The 17,304-nt window shown below is 37.2% G+C and overlaps 2 protein-coding genes and 1 pseudogene across 2 annotated transcripts; all 3 read left to right on the top strand.

Moving 5' to 3' along the window:
- The first annotated feature begins 3,111 nt into the window (after nucleotides 1-3,111).
- Nucleotides 3,112-4,866, top strand: LOC149040101 (uncharacterized; annotated as a pseudogene).
- Nucleotides 4,867-6,513: 1,647 nt separating this feature from the next.
- Nucleotides 6,514-7,371, top strand: LOC149040100 (melanocyte-stimulating hormone receptor-like). The gene has a single exon (XM_089181519.1). The coding sequence runs from the start codon at nucleotides 6,514-6,516 to the stop codon at nucleotides 7,369-7,371; it is 858 nt and encodes a 285-aa protein (XP_089037645.1).
- Nucleotides 7,372-13,784: 6,413 nt separating this feature from the next.
- On the top strand, nucleotides 13,785-14,735 carry LOC149040099 (adenosine receptor A2a-like). Its single transcript, XM_089181518.1, has one exon. The coding sequence runs from the start codon at nucleotides 13,806-13,808 to the stop codon at nucleotides 14,733-14,735; it is 930 nt and encodes a 309-aa protein (XP_089037644.1). The 5' UTR covers nucleotides 13,785-13,805.
- Nucleotides 14,736-17,304: the final 2,569 nt, after the last annotated feature.

The raw sequence follows: 17,304 nt of genomic DNA, 5'->3' as shown, positions 1-17,304 counted from the left end.
TCTACCGGTAATTGTGTTATTCAATAAAGTCATTATTATTATAGTTATTATTATTATTATTATTATAATTATCTTTGTTATCAAACGAGACAAGCAACACTTTTATTTTATCAGGACTGTAGCGGTTCCCTCCCACTTACCATAATCTCTTCTAGGTCACTTTGCTAATGATAATTATAGTTTTATCTAAGGAATACTCTAGACATCTTGGTTATTGTTTATTGAAAACTAAATTTGTTACTCAGTTCTACTGTAAGGTCTGTTACTCGTAGAGGTGTTCAATTCCTGCTAAAACATTTCAATCATACAGTTACCACACTGAACTGTTTTTATAGGTAAGCGATCTTTCATCGAGCTTAGAAGAGTTCAAGTGAAGCTATAAGACCTACAAAGTGCGTGAAAAGAATAAACAGAAGAATGTCCTCAGGGCTCTTCCATAGGACCCTTATTATGGAATCGATTCCAAACAGATCCCCCATTATTTTCGGAATCAGAATCATCTTTTTTGTGTATTTAGACGACCATAAAATATACACGAGTGGAGACTCGATCAAAAAAGCTGTTCAAGAACTAATGAGAAAAACAGAAAAGGTCGCGGAGTGGTAGAAAGTGAATCTGCTTAAGGCCAATTCCAGCGTCGATCTAAAGCTCTTTAAAAAAAGAGCTTGTAGATCAGTTATTGCTTCAAATTGACGATCAAGAGGTGAAATCCCTGGGTAAACGCACAATTCTCAAAGTGATCATTGAAGACGAATTAACATTCAGTGAACCTATAAGGAACATCAGTAAGAGAGATAGTCAGACATTTAGAGTGTTTCTGAGATTGAGTGATATAATTGCCTGTTTTGCTAAACTGCAACTCTATAAATCCACAATTTTGACTCATGTAATGTACCATGAGACCGTATGGTAGCTCTGTGAATCTTCCATCAACTACAAACTTGAATAAATTCAAGAACGTGCATTGAGAGCAGTTTTTAATTCAAGGGAAGAGTCCTATGGTATTCTCTCAAAAAAAAAAAAAGCCGGAAGAAGACTAAAAGATATGGCCACTATGATTTACAAAGTTAAGAACGACCTAGTACCGCACTTCATTTCAGAGTTATTTATTTTAGAATAATTCTAACATTCCTCTCATTACAACGACACACAACGGTTAAAAATCGCTGCGTTTTTCTGGACCCCTTCTACAGGGAGAGTTAAGCTCTGCTGACAGTCAGAGATCCAGCTTAAACAGTTTCAATGTATGAGCGTAAGAATTGCAACGTATGCTCTTATACCAGCTATACAGTAATTATGTATTGTTTGCACACATTAATCGGTTTTTTCATTTAGGAAAATTAGTCAGCACATATTAGTCGGTTTTTGTGTCAGAATTTTTATACAACTATTTGTTTTTATATTTTTTGTTTTTTTGTTGTTGTTAATTTTGACATGACATAGGGACGGAACGTAGCAGTAAGAGCCAAAAGTAAAGTGGCCGCTTCCATAATCATATACACTTATCAGTTATCACTTATTACTGGTTTAGTCTTGAGATAATAAAATAAAAAATATCGTCTGAATGCCTATTGTTCCCGAACATTTACTTACAGTAGCGAAGAATATAGATCTGTAGTATTAGCAGCGAATCGTAGTCTGGAGAGAATAACTTCGCAAACAACTTTTACACAGTAACAATACAAAAGAAGCTTCTATGGAAACGCTTATTGCGCCCTAAACAAACGGGTATCCCTCGTGCACAACCCATAACTCAAAATTAATCCAAAAGTGATTCAAATCATTTTAGATTTTACACACATCAAGAAATGTGTTCTTCAGGTCCAAAATGGTTAGGCCTCTTTAATGCTTAGGGGTTGCATTCAATAGTATTATCGCCATGAGAGTAGGATCATGTGCGTGGTTACCATAGAACCAAAGACCTGACTGTTATAGTCCAAACATTAAATTCAAGTCTTAATAAGAAAGACCGTTGTGAAAGTTCTCTTAGTCGTTATTTATGTTTCTGGGCACTTAATGAATAAAAGAAGGACAAAAATATTCATGAAACCATAGCCTCCACAAAAGTTACAGCGCTTCTTTTAGAGAGCAAAATGTTTTTCTGAAGATACAATTTTTGTTTAGTGCGATGAATAATGTGAAAACACTTTGGACAGGGTGACCGTTAAAACCTTTCATGCATTAAAATTATATAGAATTTCCGGCGTTTGAGTGGATACGAGTTAGCCGGAAATGAAATATTTCTGCGGCACGGGAGCAGTAGGGACTGGGGCAGGTGAAGTGCAGCATGGGTAGCATGGAGTGCTACAAAAGGGATGTTTATCACGTGGGAAAGCATTCTAGGTCGACACCTCGTCTTGCTCACGTTATTTTTTAGTATATATTTGATTTACTAGTGGCAGTTCGAGTTTCACAAGGGTTTCCTGGCTTGTTTGCGTTTCCTAAAATTATTTCGAGCTTTCGGTGCTTTGTCGGATTACATGTTTAGTAAATAAGGGCAAAGACCTTCCAGCCGTGTAGCCTTCGTAGGATGGGCTTTTCAGATCATGAGCCATGATCCTACCCAGATGTCCTGCCGAATTTTTTTTTTCCCTATCGGGGTTTTTTTCTGGCCTCTGTTCTGACAGTATACTGTGTTAACTGTCGCTCAGCTCTGTTCAAGTTTTTCCACCAAATGTTTGAATGTAATAGAGGTTGTTGTATAACGTATTGTTACATGTGCGGTGCTCGTCCGAAACAGCCTTAATGAACCTGATGGTTTCTCTAATTCATGTGTACTGCGTAGTGGAGCCGACATCCTTTCTTTCCTCAAGTCATTTTAATCAAATCCTATTGAAGCGGCCGTAAGTAGGCTTCTTGAAAGTTGGAAATCTTCAATGTGCTTCGGTTTGGCAATTTTGGTTTGATTTCGCATCGCCGGATTATGTTAAATAATGCTTTCATTGTGTCCCAGCCATAGTTAGGGGGAGCTTAAAGCTTAAAATTTAAAATTTAATCAAAAATGCTCACTTTCTTTTATTAAAAGATCGCACGTAATCGTTCATGCTACGTAACATATTCAGCATGCGCACGTATAATTTTATTTTGAGCAAATTACAAAGTCAGTATTGTTTTTTAAGAGGCGAACTTTAGGTATTTTTAATGCCTGCGAGCTGTAGTTTTAAAGCAGGCACGAGAAAACTATTCGAAAAGCATTTGCAACATTGAATTGAAATCTCCCTATGATTTCATCAAACATATAAATTTCGCAATTTCTCAGACTTCGTCGTTTATGCAGTGACGACTCTGATTTTTCCGAAAAATCAGGGGCAATGTGCCAGTTTTTCGATAAACGTGGCTATCCTGTTTCTGTCGTCCAAGCGGGCCACCACCGTACCCAACAAATTAATCGACAGTCAGCACTAGAAACGGCTGTTAAGGAAAACACTGACCGCATTCCATTCACTCTTACATTTCACCCCCACAACCACGCGGTTGAATCTATTATTTTTAAAAACTTTAAATTACTCCAAAACTATTCAGAGATTGGCACTACTTTTTCGCAACTCCCACTTATTTCATTCAAACGTGACAAAAACATAAGCAACTTTTTGGTCAGAAGTTCATTCCAAACCAATGACCAATCTGGAATTTTCAAATGCGCTCGCTCACGTTGCAAAACTTGTCCTTTCATTTACAACGTAGAGAAATTATCGGTACCCAAGAGATCTATTAGGATCACTGATCAGTTTACGTGTACCTCCGCTAATGTTATTTAATGCATAACATGCGCTTATTGTTATAAGTTATACATTGGCGAAACAGGAAGACGACTAGGTGACCGATTCCGAGAACACTTTCGCGACGTAAAAAGAAATGACAAAGACGCATCCAAACCAGTCGCTAGACGCTTTAATCTCCCCAACCATTCAAAACAGCATATGGCAGTTTGCGGCCTTTCCTTACATCTAGGCAGTTCGGAAAGCCGCAAAACACTAAAACAAAAATTTATCTTCCAAATCGGCACCCTGAATCCCCACGGAATCAGCGAGCGCTTTTCATTCAACTAATTTATTCCTGTTTTCTCTTCACCATATTCCTACCAATAGCGTAGCTCCACTTTCAGCATATAAACTCACCCACAACTCACAATTCCTCCATTCGCTCTGACGAAGGGCTAACGCTCGAAACGTCAGCTTTTTTACCCTTTACGGTGGCCAATTTACGTTTTCAACTCAGTTGTTAACACTAAATTACCTGCTATACTCTTCCACCGACGCAGCACCAGTTTCTTTAGAAACTTACCCCCTTTAATGTTAAAAGTTGTTCAATTACGTTCTTCGGGGTTTGTAACTAAACTTATCCGAGTTCAGATTGACTTGGGAAGTACGCATATGATCTGTGGTCGTATTCGGGATTTTGACTCTATAGAATTACCCCTCTTTTAGTCGATGCACTGCCTGTTTCTCATTCTCGATACAAGCTTCCTCATCAGTTGTTTACTCCAGAAGTGAATCAATGGGTTAACAAGCGAGTTTAAAATTGCCGTTTTTTTCCACACTTCTTCCGTGTTTGGGAAAATAGCATATGTCTTAAGCGCCCTGTTTTCTTTGTTTCATCTTTCCACTTCTTTTTGGTCGGTTCCTGTGCTTTTATCTTCCTTTGTTGCTGTTATGCGAAGTCGTCCACTGAACAAGAACAACTGGTTGTGGATGCTAAAAGTGTCATCAACCAAATTCATTTGGAACCTTTCAGCTCCGTTCAAATCTTGCGCGCGCTTTGTGTTCAGTCAATCGCTGAGAAAAAGTAAAACTGTAATGTAAAATGCCACAATGATTCTGGCCATGCATGCTTGAAATGGCATCTTGTGCGAAAGGGCAGGTGATAACAAAGTTATCTCGACATGAAGAGTTACCAGATCTGATAATTATGCGATCATGATTGACACTATATTTCTTTTCTATACTTCATAATGTGTTTCAAGATACAGATTGGAAGTTCCTGATGTGTTTTCAATCTTTGAAATAATGATAAACAAAAACCAACAACAAAAACCTCTGACAGGCTCTGTAAAAGGTAGTATATCGATTTTTTGATGCAATAACAACCGTCCTCAAGCGCGCTCAATATGTATTCTTATTTTTGTTTTTTCAATCTCTTGTCCTGTTTTATGAAATGTATCGTGGAAGAAACAGGCGTTTGGCTCATGAACGTCATACAAATAATAAAACCATGGCATCGAAGATGGGACGAGTGTCAAGTAAATTGATATTTTTGATGAAAATCTTCGTGAACGAACTAAAAGAAAAGAGCTTAAACTCACAAGTGATATTTTTGACAATGAAAGACAGATATGCAAATAACTGACTTTAAATTAAGCCCAGAAAACCAAAGAAAGATGTCAAATAAATTAATTGCTAATATTTTTCTTTTAATATAGTTTTAAATTAGAATAAGAAGCCATGTAACCATAACTATCGATATGGTCGTGTAAGGCGAATCAATTTCCTAAAGAGCAAGGTATGTGAGAGGTATTTCCTAAAGAGCAAGTTACAGAGACCACTTAAATGGGCTGAAACCATTTTTGACTCGGTGATTAATGAAAAGTCTAAAGTGATTTAAATTATTTTGGATTAAGAATGATAACTGGGCCGAGCTTTAGGGAGACTCATTTGATAAGGCGGCGAAGAAAGTTGCCACGTAAGCTTCTTTTGTGGTGTTGTCCTGTAAATGTGGACTGAGAAGTTATTCTTAGGAGGTGCTTAAACTACTTACTATTCAAAGCTTAGCTTTTCGCTTCCTTTTCCCTTTTCGTGCAATAATATTAATCTGTTGAAAACATTAATTTTAGCTATAGATCAAATACAAAACAGCAATAGAATTCAAGAGTTCATTATTGAAATATTGCTGATAAAATGTTCGAAAATATATGATTGTTTATCAGGTATGCATGCCATTAATTGTAATACAGCAGACATGGGAGACCCGTGCGTCGGGTTTTGTGACGGCGAATTTAACTACATTCGATTTTGGCTGGGTTGATGCCATGAAACTGACTCATTACTGTTGGATTTATAGCCATTCCCTATAGATTTTGAATTTTCAAACGAAATGATTATGACACATTGCATGGGGATGCAAAGGAAAATACTTTCAATAATTTAAAATTAGCAGAATGGAAATTCAGACTTCGAAACTGACCTTAGCAATGTATTTTATATTTCAACAACGGAAAAACTGAAATTCGTCTGTAAACTTAAATAAAAATAAGTTGTTAAATCTTATTGTGTAGATGTGTAGGCATACACATCTGAAACAAGAAACTTAGAGCTGAATTAATCATACAATTAGAAATTGAAGTACGTGAGAAAATATCAAGTTAAACCACATGCACACTAAAATGGGGCTAATGGATCAAAGCCTCCGAAAAAACATTTAAAATTCTAACTGATACAAACTGAGCGGTCGATATCAATAACGTATTAAACTAAACACATCAAACTTCTTCGAGCTTCATTTGCGAACGCTATAACTATGACCAGCATAGAAGGCGACACAGTAATTGTGCCTCTGGAGGTTAACTTCATGATCAGTGTTATCATTAACAGCATCACCTGTCCTTTCACAGTTCTGCTTAACGTGCTCGTAATTATAGCCGTCAAAAAAAGACGACGACTCCGAACTAACAGCAACATCTTGCTGGCCTGTTTAGCGGTGACTGACGCATTTACTGGTCTCTTTGGTCAACCGTCATATGTCCTTTGGAGGATATTCCTAATATTTGGCCTCGGTGGCAGTGAAATACTTAAACAATTTAACGTCAGTGTTATGGCTACACTTTCGTCTGCTTCAAACCTTCATCTGATGTTGGTTACTTTCGAGAGGCTCATAGCGATCAAATATGCGATGCACTATTCAAACGTTGTAACTAACAACAAACTGAAAATAGCGGTGTTAGCAATTTGGATCATTGGTTTCGTGTGTGGTACTTTAGTTGCGTTAAAAATGTACCTGGCTATGCTTTATATCTCAAGCCTCATCACGATTTCATGTATCGTGCTCGTTACCTTCGCATATGTGATTTTGTATCATGAAACCTGCCGTCATCGAAGGAAGATAAAAGCACAGCAACTGCCCCAAGAAGAAGTGGAAAGATCTATCAAAGAGAACAAAGCACTTAAGACAACAGTGTTTGTAGTTGGTGCTATCATTGTGAGCCTTCTTCCGCTTGGTTTCTGTCTCATCGGTACGGCTACAGACCTCTTTGATACCTGCCCCATCGATGAACCAATTTGGAAAACTTGCAGCATGTTAAACTCGTTTGTTAATCCATTGATCTACTGCTGGAGACAAAACGAAATGAGAAAGTTCGTACTTAGAATAATGAAGTAGGGCAATATGACAGAAAAACTAGAAAAAAACCTGTTTATGTAAACTTTAAACTCACTCGATAAACAAACTCCTTAGTTATTGCTCTATATCATAATCGTATCAGTAACTTGTGACACGAAACCTCTGAAGGCTGAGAGTTTATTTTCAAACTCAGTTCTGAAGTCTTAAATTGAAGTTATAGCTTAAAGTTACCAGGGAAGTCACGTTATTTTCTTCGCATTCCTAAGAGGTATATTTAAACATCGCCTCAATACCTGAGAGGCGGAAACCCCATGTCAGCCGTACTTATTTATATCAGGCATTATCGCGAAATTATTAGCAATATATCAATAAATATATCAGTTAAGGGGAAAGTTATCTCAAGAAATGAGTTCAATTGTTCAAAGGGTTAATGATTCTCTTTTCAATTCATTAATGATACTTTTTATGAACCCGAAAGCAGCCCTTGAACAAGATAGTAGCCCTTAAAAAAGATATTAAGTTATTCTGATAATTTTTCCGAAAAAAAGGGCAAATGAAATCAGAAATTGAAATGAGAGAAAACATATGTTAAATAAGACTTTGAAAATTACTTCATCAGCCTCTCCAAGATATAGACATCTCTTATGCTTCGAGTATTGCCAACTTCTGCACACATAAAGTGAGGATTAGGCAATTTCCTCCAGCCAGAAAATGCTAATCAATGGTAACTAGTAAATTCCCTTTGATGTGATTCAAACAAACGAAACAGCGGAATAAAAAAGGGAGAATCCTCATGTAATGCAAACCCAGAACTGCAGAGAGTAAACTAAATAAATTCCACTCCTGGAGTGAATATTAGCTTCTCTTCAACTACGCTTTAAAAATCAGATTGTGTATGCAAACTTTCAAATCAAACTTTCCTGAACGTAGCACGAAATATATACAATTGTAGTTAAAGAGAATTTCGTTGACTGAGTGCAAGGACACATGGGTCAGCAGAGTGTACATGAATAATCATCGAGGCTTTCCACCTCTCCTCCTTATTTCTCTCTTTCACATGATGGCTGGATGCACGACTTGGGTTCTTATTCTAAATACAAGCTTCCTCGTTTCTTTTTGTCTCCAGCATTAAAACAGTGGATCAAAAAGCAGTTGAACATAGCAAATGTTTGCGTCAGTACTTCGTTGATACGACAAATATTAGAAAGGCCTGTAGTTAAAACGACCATAAAGAGGAGTAGGCAGACAAAAAAAAAAACACCAACTACAAACACAGTTGCCTTAAGCGACTTGTTCTCTTCGGTTAATATTTCCATTTCCTCTTAGGGAAGTTGCTCCACTGTTATCTTCCTTTGGTGTCGACGCGTTTCATGATACAAAATCAGAATAGTGAAGACAACGAAAACGACACATGAAACAGTGGCAAGGCCTGCCATCTATGGAAGCAGTACTAAATGCACTAAAACACGCTGTAAACCCGGCACAAGAGGGCTACAACTACAAAAGTGCTATCTTCATGTTATTATTAGTTACACGTCCTAGTGGCATAAAGTCAATTTGATCGCCATGAGACTCTCGAAAGCAACCAAAATCAAATAAAGGGATGAAGCCATAATTAATACTGCAATAAAAGTACAATGGACATTTTGAACTATGACACTGCTTCTGAGATCAAATAATAGGAACAGTCTCCGTAGTATGTACGATGGCTGGCCAAGGAAACAGGCCAGCAAGAGGTTGCTGTTGGTTGAGGCTCGTGGTCTTCTCTTTACGGCCATTATCATCAGCACGTTGAGTAGAGCTGTAAAGGGACAACTGACAGTGTAGATTATGGTACCAATGACATAATTCACCAGAACAGGATTATTTGCTATGTTGCCCTCTGTACTGGTTATGTTTGAAGCGTTTGTTAACCTCGCCTAAGAGAAGTTTTCCGTGTCGAGTGGGAAGCTTATTACAAGTCAATGAGATCCCATTGATTTTTATCTAATATTTACTACTGATTTCGACTTTGATCAACCGCTAAAATAAAAGTGCTTATATTTGAAAACGAAGGGAGAAAAAGGCAGAGGAAATCTAGTTATTAAACAGTAAGCAGTTTCAGCATCAACTTAGAATGACCTCTTGGCCCATATTTTATATAATAATAACAGTTTATTAAACTCTCTTGCAGTAACTTAATAAATTAACGAGTTGTAATGCAATGAAAAGTTAATAAAATCAACTATGTACATTTCTGTGTATATTAAGTACCAATTATGTGCACCACACCAGGACATGTATCACATTTGCTAAAAATAATTAAAAGTGAAAAGGTCTTCGGTGCGCTTCGTTCTACAAGTAGTAACGTTTTTGTAAAAGTACAGCTGGCCTGATTTGCGCCTTAGGGTGTAGGGACAGATATCGTGTGGTTTAAGAGGGTGGTTTAAGTCCTTCATCGAACTCACAATAGAGAACCTCTGAGTTCATATGGAAGAGTCCGTCATCGAGTTGCTCAAAAAAGACAAAAATTTGAAGAATCGATATATGAGATTGAGTTATCCTCATTATGCTTTAAATTCACCCTAACCAATCAAATTAACAACCGTATCAATTGAAGAAAAGGTAATTACTACAATTCATGCAGGAGAAATTCTCAAGTTGATCAAAGTACTCAAAAAAAATCTTAAATCCAAACATATTGATCCATAAGGTTCAATTGATCTCTATAAGGAATCTAACTCAGCAAATCACGTTTCTGTGCTTTTCTTTTAAAAACTCTAAAGATGGTAAGCAACGAAGGTGACAGAGTAAATTTCCCACAAGAGGTTAGTTACATTATCACTATCATCATTGACAGCAACACTTGCCAGTTCCTCTTAAGGTGCTGGTGCTAATTGCCGTGAAAACAAGACCAACAAATACATCTTGCTGGCCTGTTTAGTGGTGCCTGACACATTAACTGGTCTTCGTGGCCAGCCATCATACATCCTTTTGGGGATATTCCAACTGTTAGGTCTCAGTACCAGTGAAACAGCTGAAAATTTGCATTTCAATTTCATGAATTTCATTTCTCTACTTTGGACGCTTCATGCCTTCATCCAATTTTGGTTACTTTTGAGAGGTTTATCGCCATCAAAATTACGTCGCACTACCCAAACAGTGTCACTGATAAGAAAATAACGATAGCACTGATTGCAGTTTGGATCATTGCCTTCGTGTGTAGAATGTTTGAGGCCTTAGAGATGTATCTAATATTTTATTCTAAAGCAAGCCTTGTCGCTATTTTGTGAATCGTTTTCGCTGCCATCGCATATGTGATTTGATATCATTAAACGTGTCGACATCAAAGGAGGATAAAAGTACAACAACTTCCCCAAGAGGAGGTGGAAAGATTTACCAAAGAAGACGAGGCGATTATGACAACTGTGTTTGCAGTTGGTGCTGTTATTGTCTGCCTTCCTCAAGTTTCTTTGTGTCTCATCATTTTAGCTACAGGCCGTTGTAGCTTTTGCCCCATCAACGGACCAATGTGGCAATTCTTTGCCATGCCACCCACACACAACCCCGAATTCCTCCAATAGCTCTGACAAAGGGCTAACGCCCAAAAAGTCAGCTTTTGAACTCTTTTCGGTGGCCAACTCAGTTGATAATACTAAATTAGCACGCTAAACTCGTATGTAAATCCATTGATCTACCGCTGGAGGCAAAAAGAAATGAGAAAACACGTTCTTACACCTTGTACAGGAAGAACCCAGCTCGTGCATCCAGCCATCCAGCAAAGAAGGAGAATATGGCAGAAAGACTGAAAAAAGGTCCTAGTCGTTGGTTTATGTGACAATATATTTTTTGTTAGGAGTGTTGATTCGGATATTGCGCGCAAAATCTGATTCTTAAAAGGACTATTTGAACCCACGGAAAAAAATCTTTGCAAGAAGGGTACATCTTTGGTAATTTGCCTCAGCCTATTTTTCCTTTAGCAAAAAGAGCTACGGAGTAATGATTGCAATTGAGTTTTTCTTATGTTTGTTTTAGATACGTAGAAATGTTTCGTTCTTGTCTTATGGTCGACATAGGAATTAGGTAATTCAATTGAAATCTCCCTATGATTTCATCAAACATATAAAGCATTGACAATGCTGGAGGACCTGTATTGACATCATTATACTCCCGTCAATATTTAACGTTGTTCAATTACGTTCTTCGGGGCCGTAACTAAACTTATCCAATTTCAAATTGACTTGGGGAGTTACCCTCCTTTAGTCGATGCACGACCTGGTTCTCATTCTCGATACAAACTTCCTGAGCGCCCTGTTTTCTTTGGTTCATCTTTCCACCTCTTTTTTATCGGTTCCTGTGCTTTTATCTTCCTTTGTTGCTGTTATGCGAAGTCGTCCACTGAACAAGAATAACTGGTTGTAGATGCTAAAAGTGTCATCAACCAAATTCACTGGGAACTTTTCGGCTTCTTTCAAATCTTGCGCACGCTTTGAGTTTAGTCAATCGCTGAGAAAAAGTAACGCTGTGATGTAAAATGCCATAATAATTCTGGCCATGCATGCTTGAAATGGCACCTTGTGCTAAGGGGCTGTGATAACAAAGTTATCTCGACATGAAGAGTTACTAGATCTGATAATTATGCGATCATGATTGACACTATATTTCTTCTCTATATATAATAATGTGTTTAAAGAGACAGATGAGAACTTCCTGATGTGTTTTCAATCTTTGAAATAATAATAACAAAAAACAAAAACAAAAACCTTTAACAGGCTCAGCAAAAGGTAGTGTATCAATTTTTTGATGCAATATTAACCGTCCTCAACCGCGCTCTACGAATTTTTTTTTTTTTTTTTAACCTCCTATCCTGTATTATGGAAGTATAAAACTATGACATCGAAGAAGAGACGGGTGTCGAATAAATTGGTATTTTTTGATGAAAATCTACGTGGACGAACCTAAAGAGGAATAATATTCTTGACAATGAAAAACCTAAATGCAAATAACTGACTTTAAATTAAGCCCATAAAACCAAAGTAAGATGTCAAATAAACTAATAGCTAATACTTTTCTTCTAATATAGTTTTTTAATTAGGATAAGAAGCCATGTAACTATAAATATCTATATGGTTGTGTAGGGCGAATCAATTTCCTAAATAACAAGGTATATGAAGAAACGAGTAGGCTACTATAAGTTTCAGAGACCACTTCAATGGGCTGAAACCATTTTTGACCTAGTGATTAATAAAAAGTCGGCAGTGATTTTAATTATTTTGGATTAAGAATGATATCTGGGCCGAGCTTGAAGGCGATTCATTTGATAAGGCGGCGAAGAAAGTTCCCACGTAAGCTTCTTTTGTGGTGTTGTCCTGTAAATGTGGACTGAGAAGTTATTCTTAGGAGGTGCTTAAACTACTTACTATTCAAAGCTTAGCTTTTCGCTGCCTTCTCCCTTCTCGTGCAAGAATAATAATAATAATCTGTTGAAAACATTAATTTTAGCAATAGATCAGATACAAAACAGCAATAGAAGTCATGAGTTCATCCCAAAGACTAAGTTGACTTACAATAATCTACCAACTCGATATGGTGAATTTTTCTTTGGCTAGTTTTAGAAACGCTTTCAGACTGATAAAAAATTTCTTATGCCCCATTTTATATTTACAAATGTATCCGCTAACGTTCTGATAATTTTCCTAAACAGAATCAATATTTTGAATAATCAAAAATACAAAAATCAGAATTAGGAGTTTATAGGAGAGCCTCATAAATTGTTGAATGCCTAATCAGTAGTGCTGTTAGCTTCATAAAGAGTTTCATTTATTATAGGGAAAGTACATCGTAAAGCATTTGCGCTGTTGAACAAATCTCTCGAGATAATTTCCCCCTTCAATATTACCACGATAACGTAATTAAAATATTGTTGATAGCATTTTCGAAAGTGTAGGATTGTTTATCAGATATGCATACCATCAATTGTAATACGGCAGACATGGGAGATCCGTGCGTCGGGTTTTGTGACGAATTGAACTACATTCGATTTTGGTTGGGTTGATATGTCATGAAACTCTCTCATTAATGTTAGTTTTATAGCCATTCCCAACAGATGTTGGAGTTCCAAACGCCATGAATGTAACACATTGCATGGGGATGCAAAGCAAAATACTTCGTGCGACAACGGCTAAATTTTCAATAATTTGAAATTAGCAGACTGGAATTCGGACTTCGGAACTGACCTTCCGAATGCATTTTGTATTTCAACCATGGAGAAACTGAAATTGGTCTATAAACTTAAATAAAAATAAGTCGTTAAATCTTTAAAACCCGATAAACAAGTGGCTGTGGGCATACATGTCTGAAACAAGAAACTTAAAACTAAATTAATCATAAAATTAGAAATTGAAATACGTGAGAAAATATCAAGTTAAACCACATGCACACTAAAATGGAGCTAGTGGATAAAAGCTTCCGAAAAACATCTAAAATCCAGCGAAATGATACAAACTGTGCGGTTGATATCAATAACGTATCCAACTCAACACATCGAACTTCTTCGAGTTTCATTTGCGAACGCTATAACGATGACCAGCATAGATGGCGACACAGTAATATTCCCACCGAATGTTAATTACATTATCAGTATTAGCATTAACAGCATCGCCTGTCCTTTCACAGTTCTGCTTAACGTGCTGGTAATTATAGTCGTCAAAAAAAGACCACGACTCCGAACTAACAACAACATCTTACTGGCCTGTTTAGTGGTGACTGACGCATTAACTGGTCTCTTTGGCCAACCGTTATATGTGTTGTGGAGGATATTCCTAATATTTGGCCTCAGTAGCAGTGAAATACTTGAAAATGTTTGTGTCTGTGTTATGACTACACTTTCGTCTGCTTCATACCTTCATCTGATGTTGGTTACTTTCGAGAGGCTCATAGCGATCAAATATGCGATGCGCTATTCAAACGTTGTAACTCATAACAAACTGAAGATAGCGGTGTTAGCAATTTGGATCATTGGTTTCGTATGTGGTACTTTATGTGTGTTAAAAATATACCTAGCTTTGAATTATATCAAAAGCCTCATCTTAATTTCATGTATCGTGCTCGTTGCCTTCGCATATGTGATTTTGTATCATGAAACCCGCCGCCATCGAAGGAAGATAAAAACACAGCAACTGCCCCAAGAAGAAGTGGAAAGATCCACCAAAGAGAACAAGGCGCTTAAGACAAAAGTGTTTGTAGTTAGTGCTGTTATTGTGAGCCTTCTTCCAGCTGGTTTCTGTTTCATCGGTTTAGCTACAGGCCTTTTTGATGAATCAATCTGGCAAACTTGCAGCATACTAAACTCGTTTGTTAATCCACTGATCTACTGCTGGAGACAAAACGAAATGAGGAAGCTCGTATTTAAAATAGTGAAGTAGGGTATTATGGCAGAAAACCAGAAAAAAACTTGTTAATGTCAACTTTTCTGTCGCATTTTAAACTCACTCAATAAACAAACTCCTTAGTTATTGCTCTATATTATAATCGTATTAGTCACTTATGACAAGACACCTCTCTAGGCTGAGAGTTGATTTCCAAACTCAGTTCTGAAGTCTTAAATTGAAGTTATAGCTTAAAGTCACCAGGGAAGTCACGTAATTTTCTTTATATTCCTGAGAAGTATATTTAAACATCGCCTCAATACCTGAGAGGCGAAACCCCCATGTCAGCCGTACTGATTTATATCATGCATTACCGCGAAACCATTAGCAATATATCAATTAAATGCCATTGTTATCAATATTAGGGTAAAGTTATGTCAAGAGATTACTTCAATTATTCAAAGGGCGAACGATGCTCTTTTCAGTTTCCTAATGACACTTTCTATGAACGTGAAAGCAGCCCTTGAACAAGATAGTAGCCTTTGAACAAGATAGCAGCCTTTGAACAAGATAGCAGCCCTCTTTTCAACTTACCAATGACACTTTTCATGAACGTGATAGCAGCCCTTGAACAAGGTAGTAACTCTTCAAAGACATTAAGTTCGCCTTTAAGATCCGTATTCTGATTATTTTTCCGAAAAAAGGTAAGTCAGAAATTGGAATGAGAGGAAACATATGTTAAATAAGACATTGAAAATCAGTTCATCAGTCTCTGCAAGAAATAAACATCTCTAATGCTTAGAGAATTGCCAACTTCTGCACATATACAGTGAGGATCAGGAAATTTCCCCATGCCACTGGATCAAAAAGCGGTTTAACATGGCAAATGTTTGCGTCAATACTTCGTTGATGGGACAAATATTAGAAAGGCCTGTAGCTAAAACGACCAGACAGAACCCACGTGGGAGAAGGCAGATAAAAAAATTAAAAAAAAAATACCAACCACAAACACAGTTTTCTTAAGCGATTCTCAGGGAAGTTGCTGTACTGTTATCTTCCTTTGGTGTCGACGCGTTTCATGATACAAAATCAAAATAGTGAAGACAACGAAAACGACACATCAAAAAGAGGCAAGGCCTGCCATCTGTGGAAGCAGTACTAAATCCACTAAAACACACTGTAAACCCGGCACAAGAGGGCAATGATCCAAACTACAAAAAGTGCTATGTTCAAGGTATTATTATTTATACGTGCTAGTGGCGTATCGTAAATTTGAACGCTATGAGACTCTCGAAGGCAACCAAAATCAAATACAGTGATGGAGTCATAATCAATACTGCAATAAAAGTATAATGGACATTTTCAACCGTAACACTACCTCTGAGATAAAATAATAGGAACAGTCTCCACAGTATGTACGATGGTTGATCAAGGAAACAGGCCAGCAAGAGGTTGCTGTTGGTTCAGAGTCGTGGTCTTCTCTTCACGGCCATTATCATCAGCACGTCGAGTAGAGCTGTAAAGGGACAAGTGACAGTGTAGATTATGGTACCAATGACATAACTAACCAGAACAGGATTATTTGCTGCTTTGCCCTCTCTACTGGCTATATTTGAAGCGTTAAACTCGCTCAAGAGAAGTTTGCCGTGTCGAGCTGGAAGTGTACTGCAAGTCAATTGATTTTTATCTAATATTTACTACTGATTTTGACTAAAAGTGCTTATATTCAAAAACGAAGGGAGAAGAAGGCGGAGGAAATCTGGTTATTTAAACAGTAAGCAGTTTAAGCTTCAACTAAGAGCGACCTCCTGGCCCATACTTTATATAATAATAACAGTTTATTAAACTCTCTTGCAGTAACTTTCTGAATTAGCGATTATAATACAATGAAAACTTAATAAAGTCAACAATGTATACATTAAGTACAAATTATATACACCACACCAGAATATGCATCACATTTGTTAAAAATCAATCAAAATCAATTCTTCTCCAACAGTGATTAAAGTCACTTGGAATTTTTAGGTGGTGCCAAATTTGTGTTCATTACGGCCTTCGCGCCTCGCGAGCCCAATTTTAGTGATTGCGATAGCAAGGAGTAGCTTGCTTTTCACGACACAAAGCTAGCATGTTCTAGCTTCATAGCACTAAATGAATGTTCCGTAGTTGTAGAGCTTTTTATTTGTCGTCAGCCAACTAAAATTTGCTTTTAAAGAAAAAAATCAATCTGTAGATTCATTTGCTCCGGTGATTATATAGATGCACAGGCTCTGATTGATCAAGGGTCGCGTCATATCTTATCGCGCGAGGTGATGCTAGCAGGAGCGCAGAATTTCAAAATGGCTGCCTCGCGTATTGTCAGTGTTACCGAGTAACTGATGAACGTGATAAAGAAAGTTTAATTCCGAAGAGTGCAAGAGATTTGGGCTAACACTTTCAAAATAATTACATGACGTTTTTGCTAATTGAATTAGATGAATCTGTTAAATTCTTGTGGAAACTGGCTCTTTATCTCGCTACGAGTAATCGAAAAATTGAAACAGAATGGCTTCAGCATCTGAAAACGAATATTTACAACACAATTCGAAAGCATCTAAGCAGTTATACTGAAAACAAAAATTCGCTT

Source organism: Pocillopora damicornis, chromosome 9 (genome assembly GCF_964200805.1).
Source record: "Pocillopora damicornis chromosome 9, jaPocDami1.2, whole genome shotgun sequence".
Lineage (NCBI taxonomy): Eukaryota > Metazoa > Cnidaria > Anthozoa > Scleractinia > Pocilloporidae > Pocillopora > Pocillopora damicornis.
This window is presented reverse-complemented; position numbering and strand designations above follow the sequence as displayed.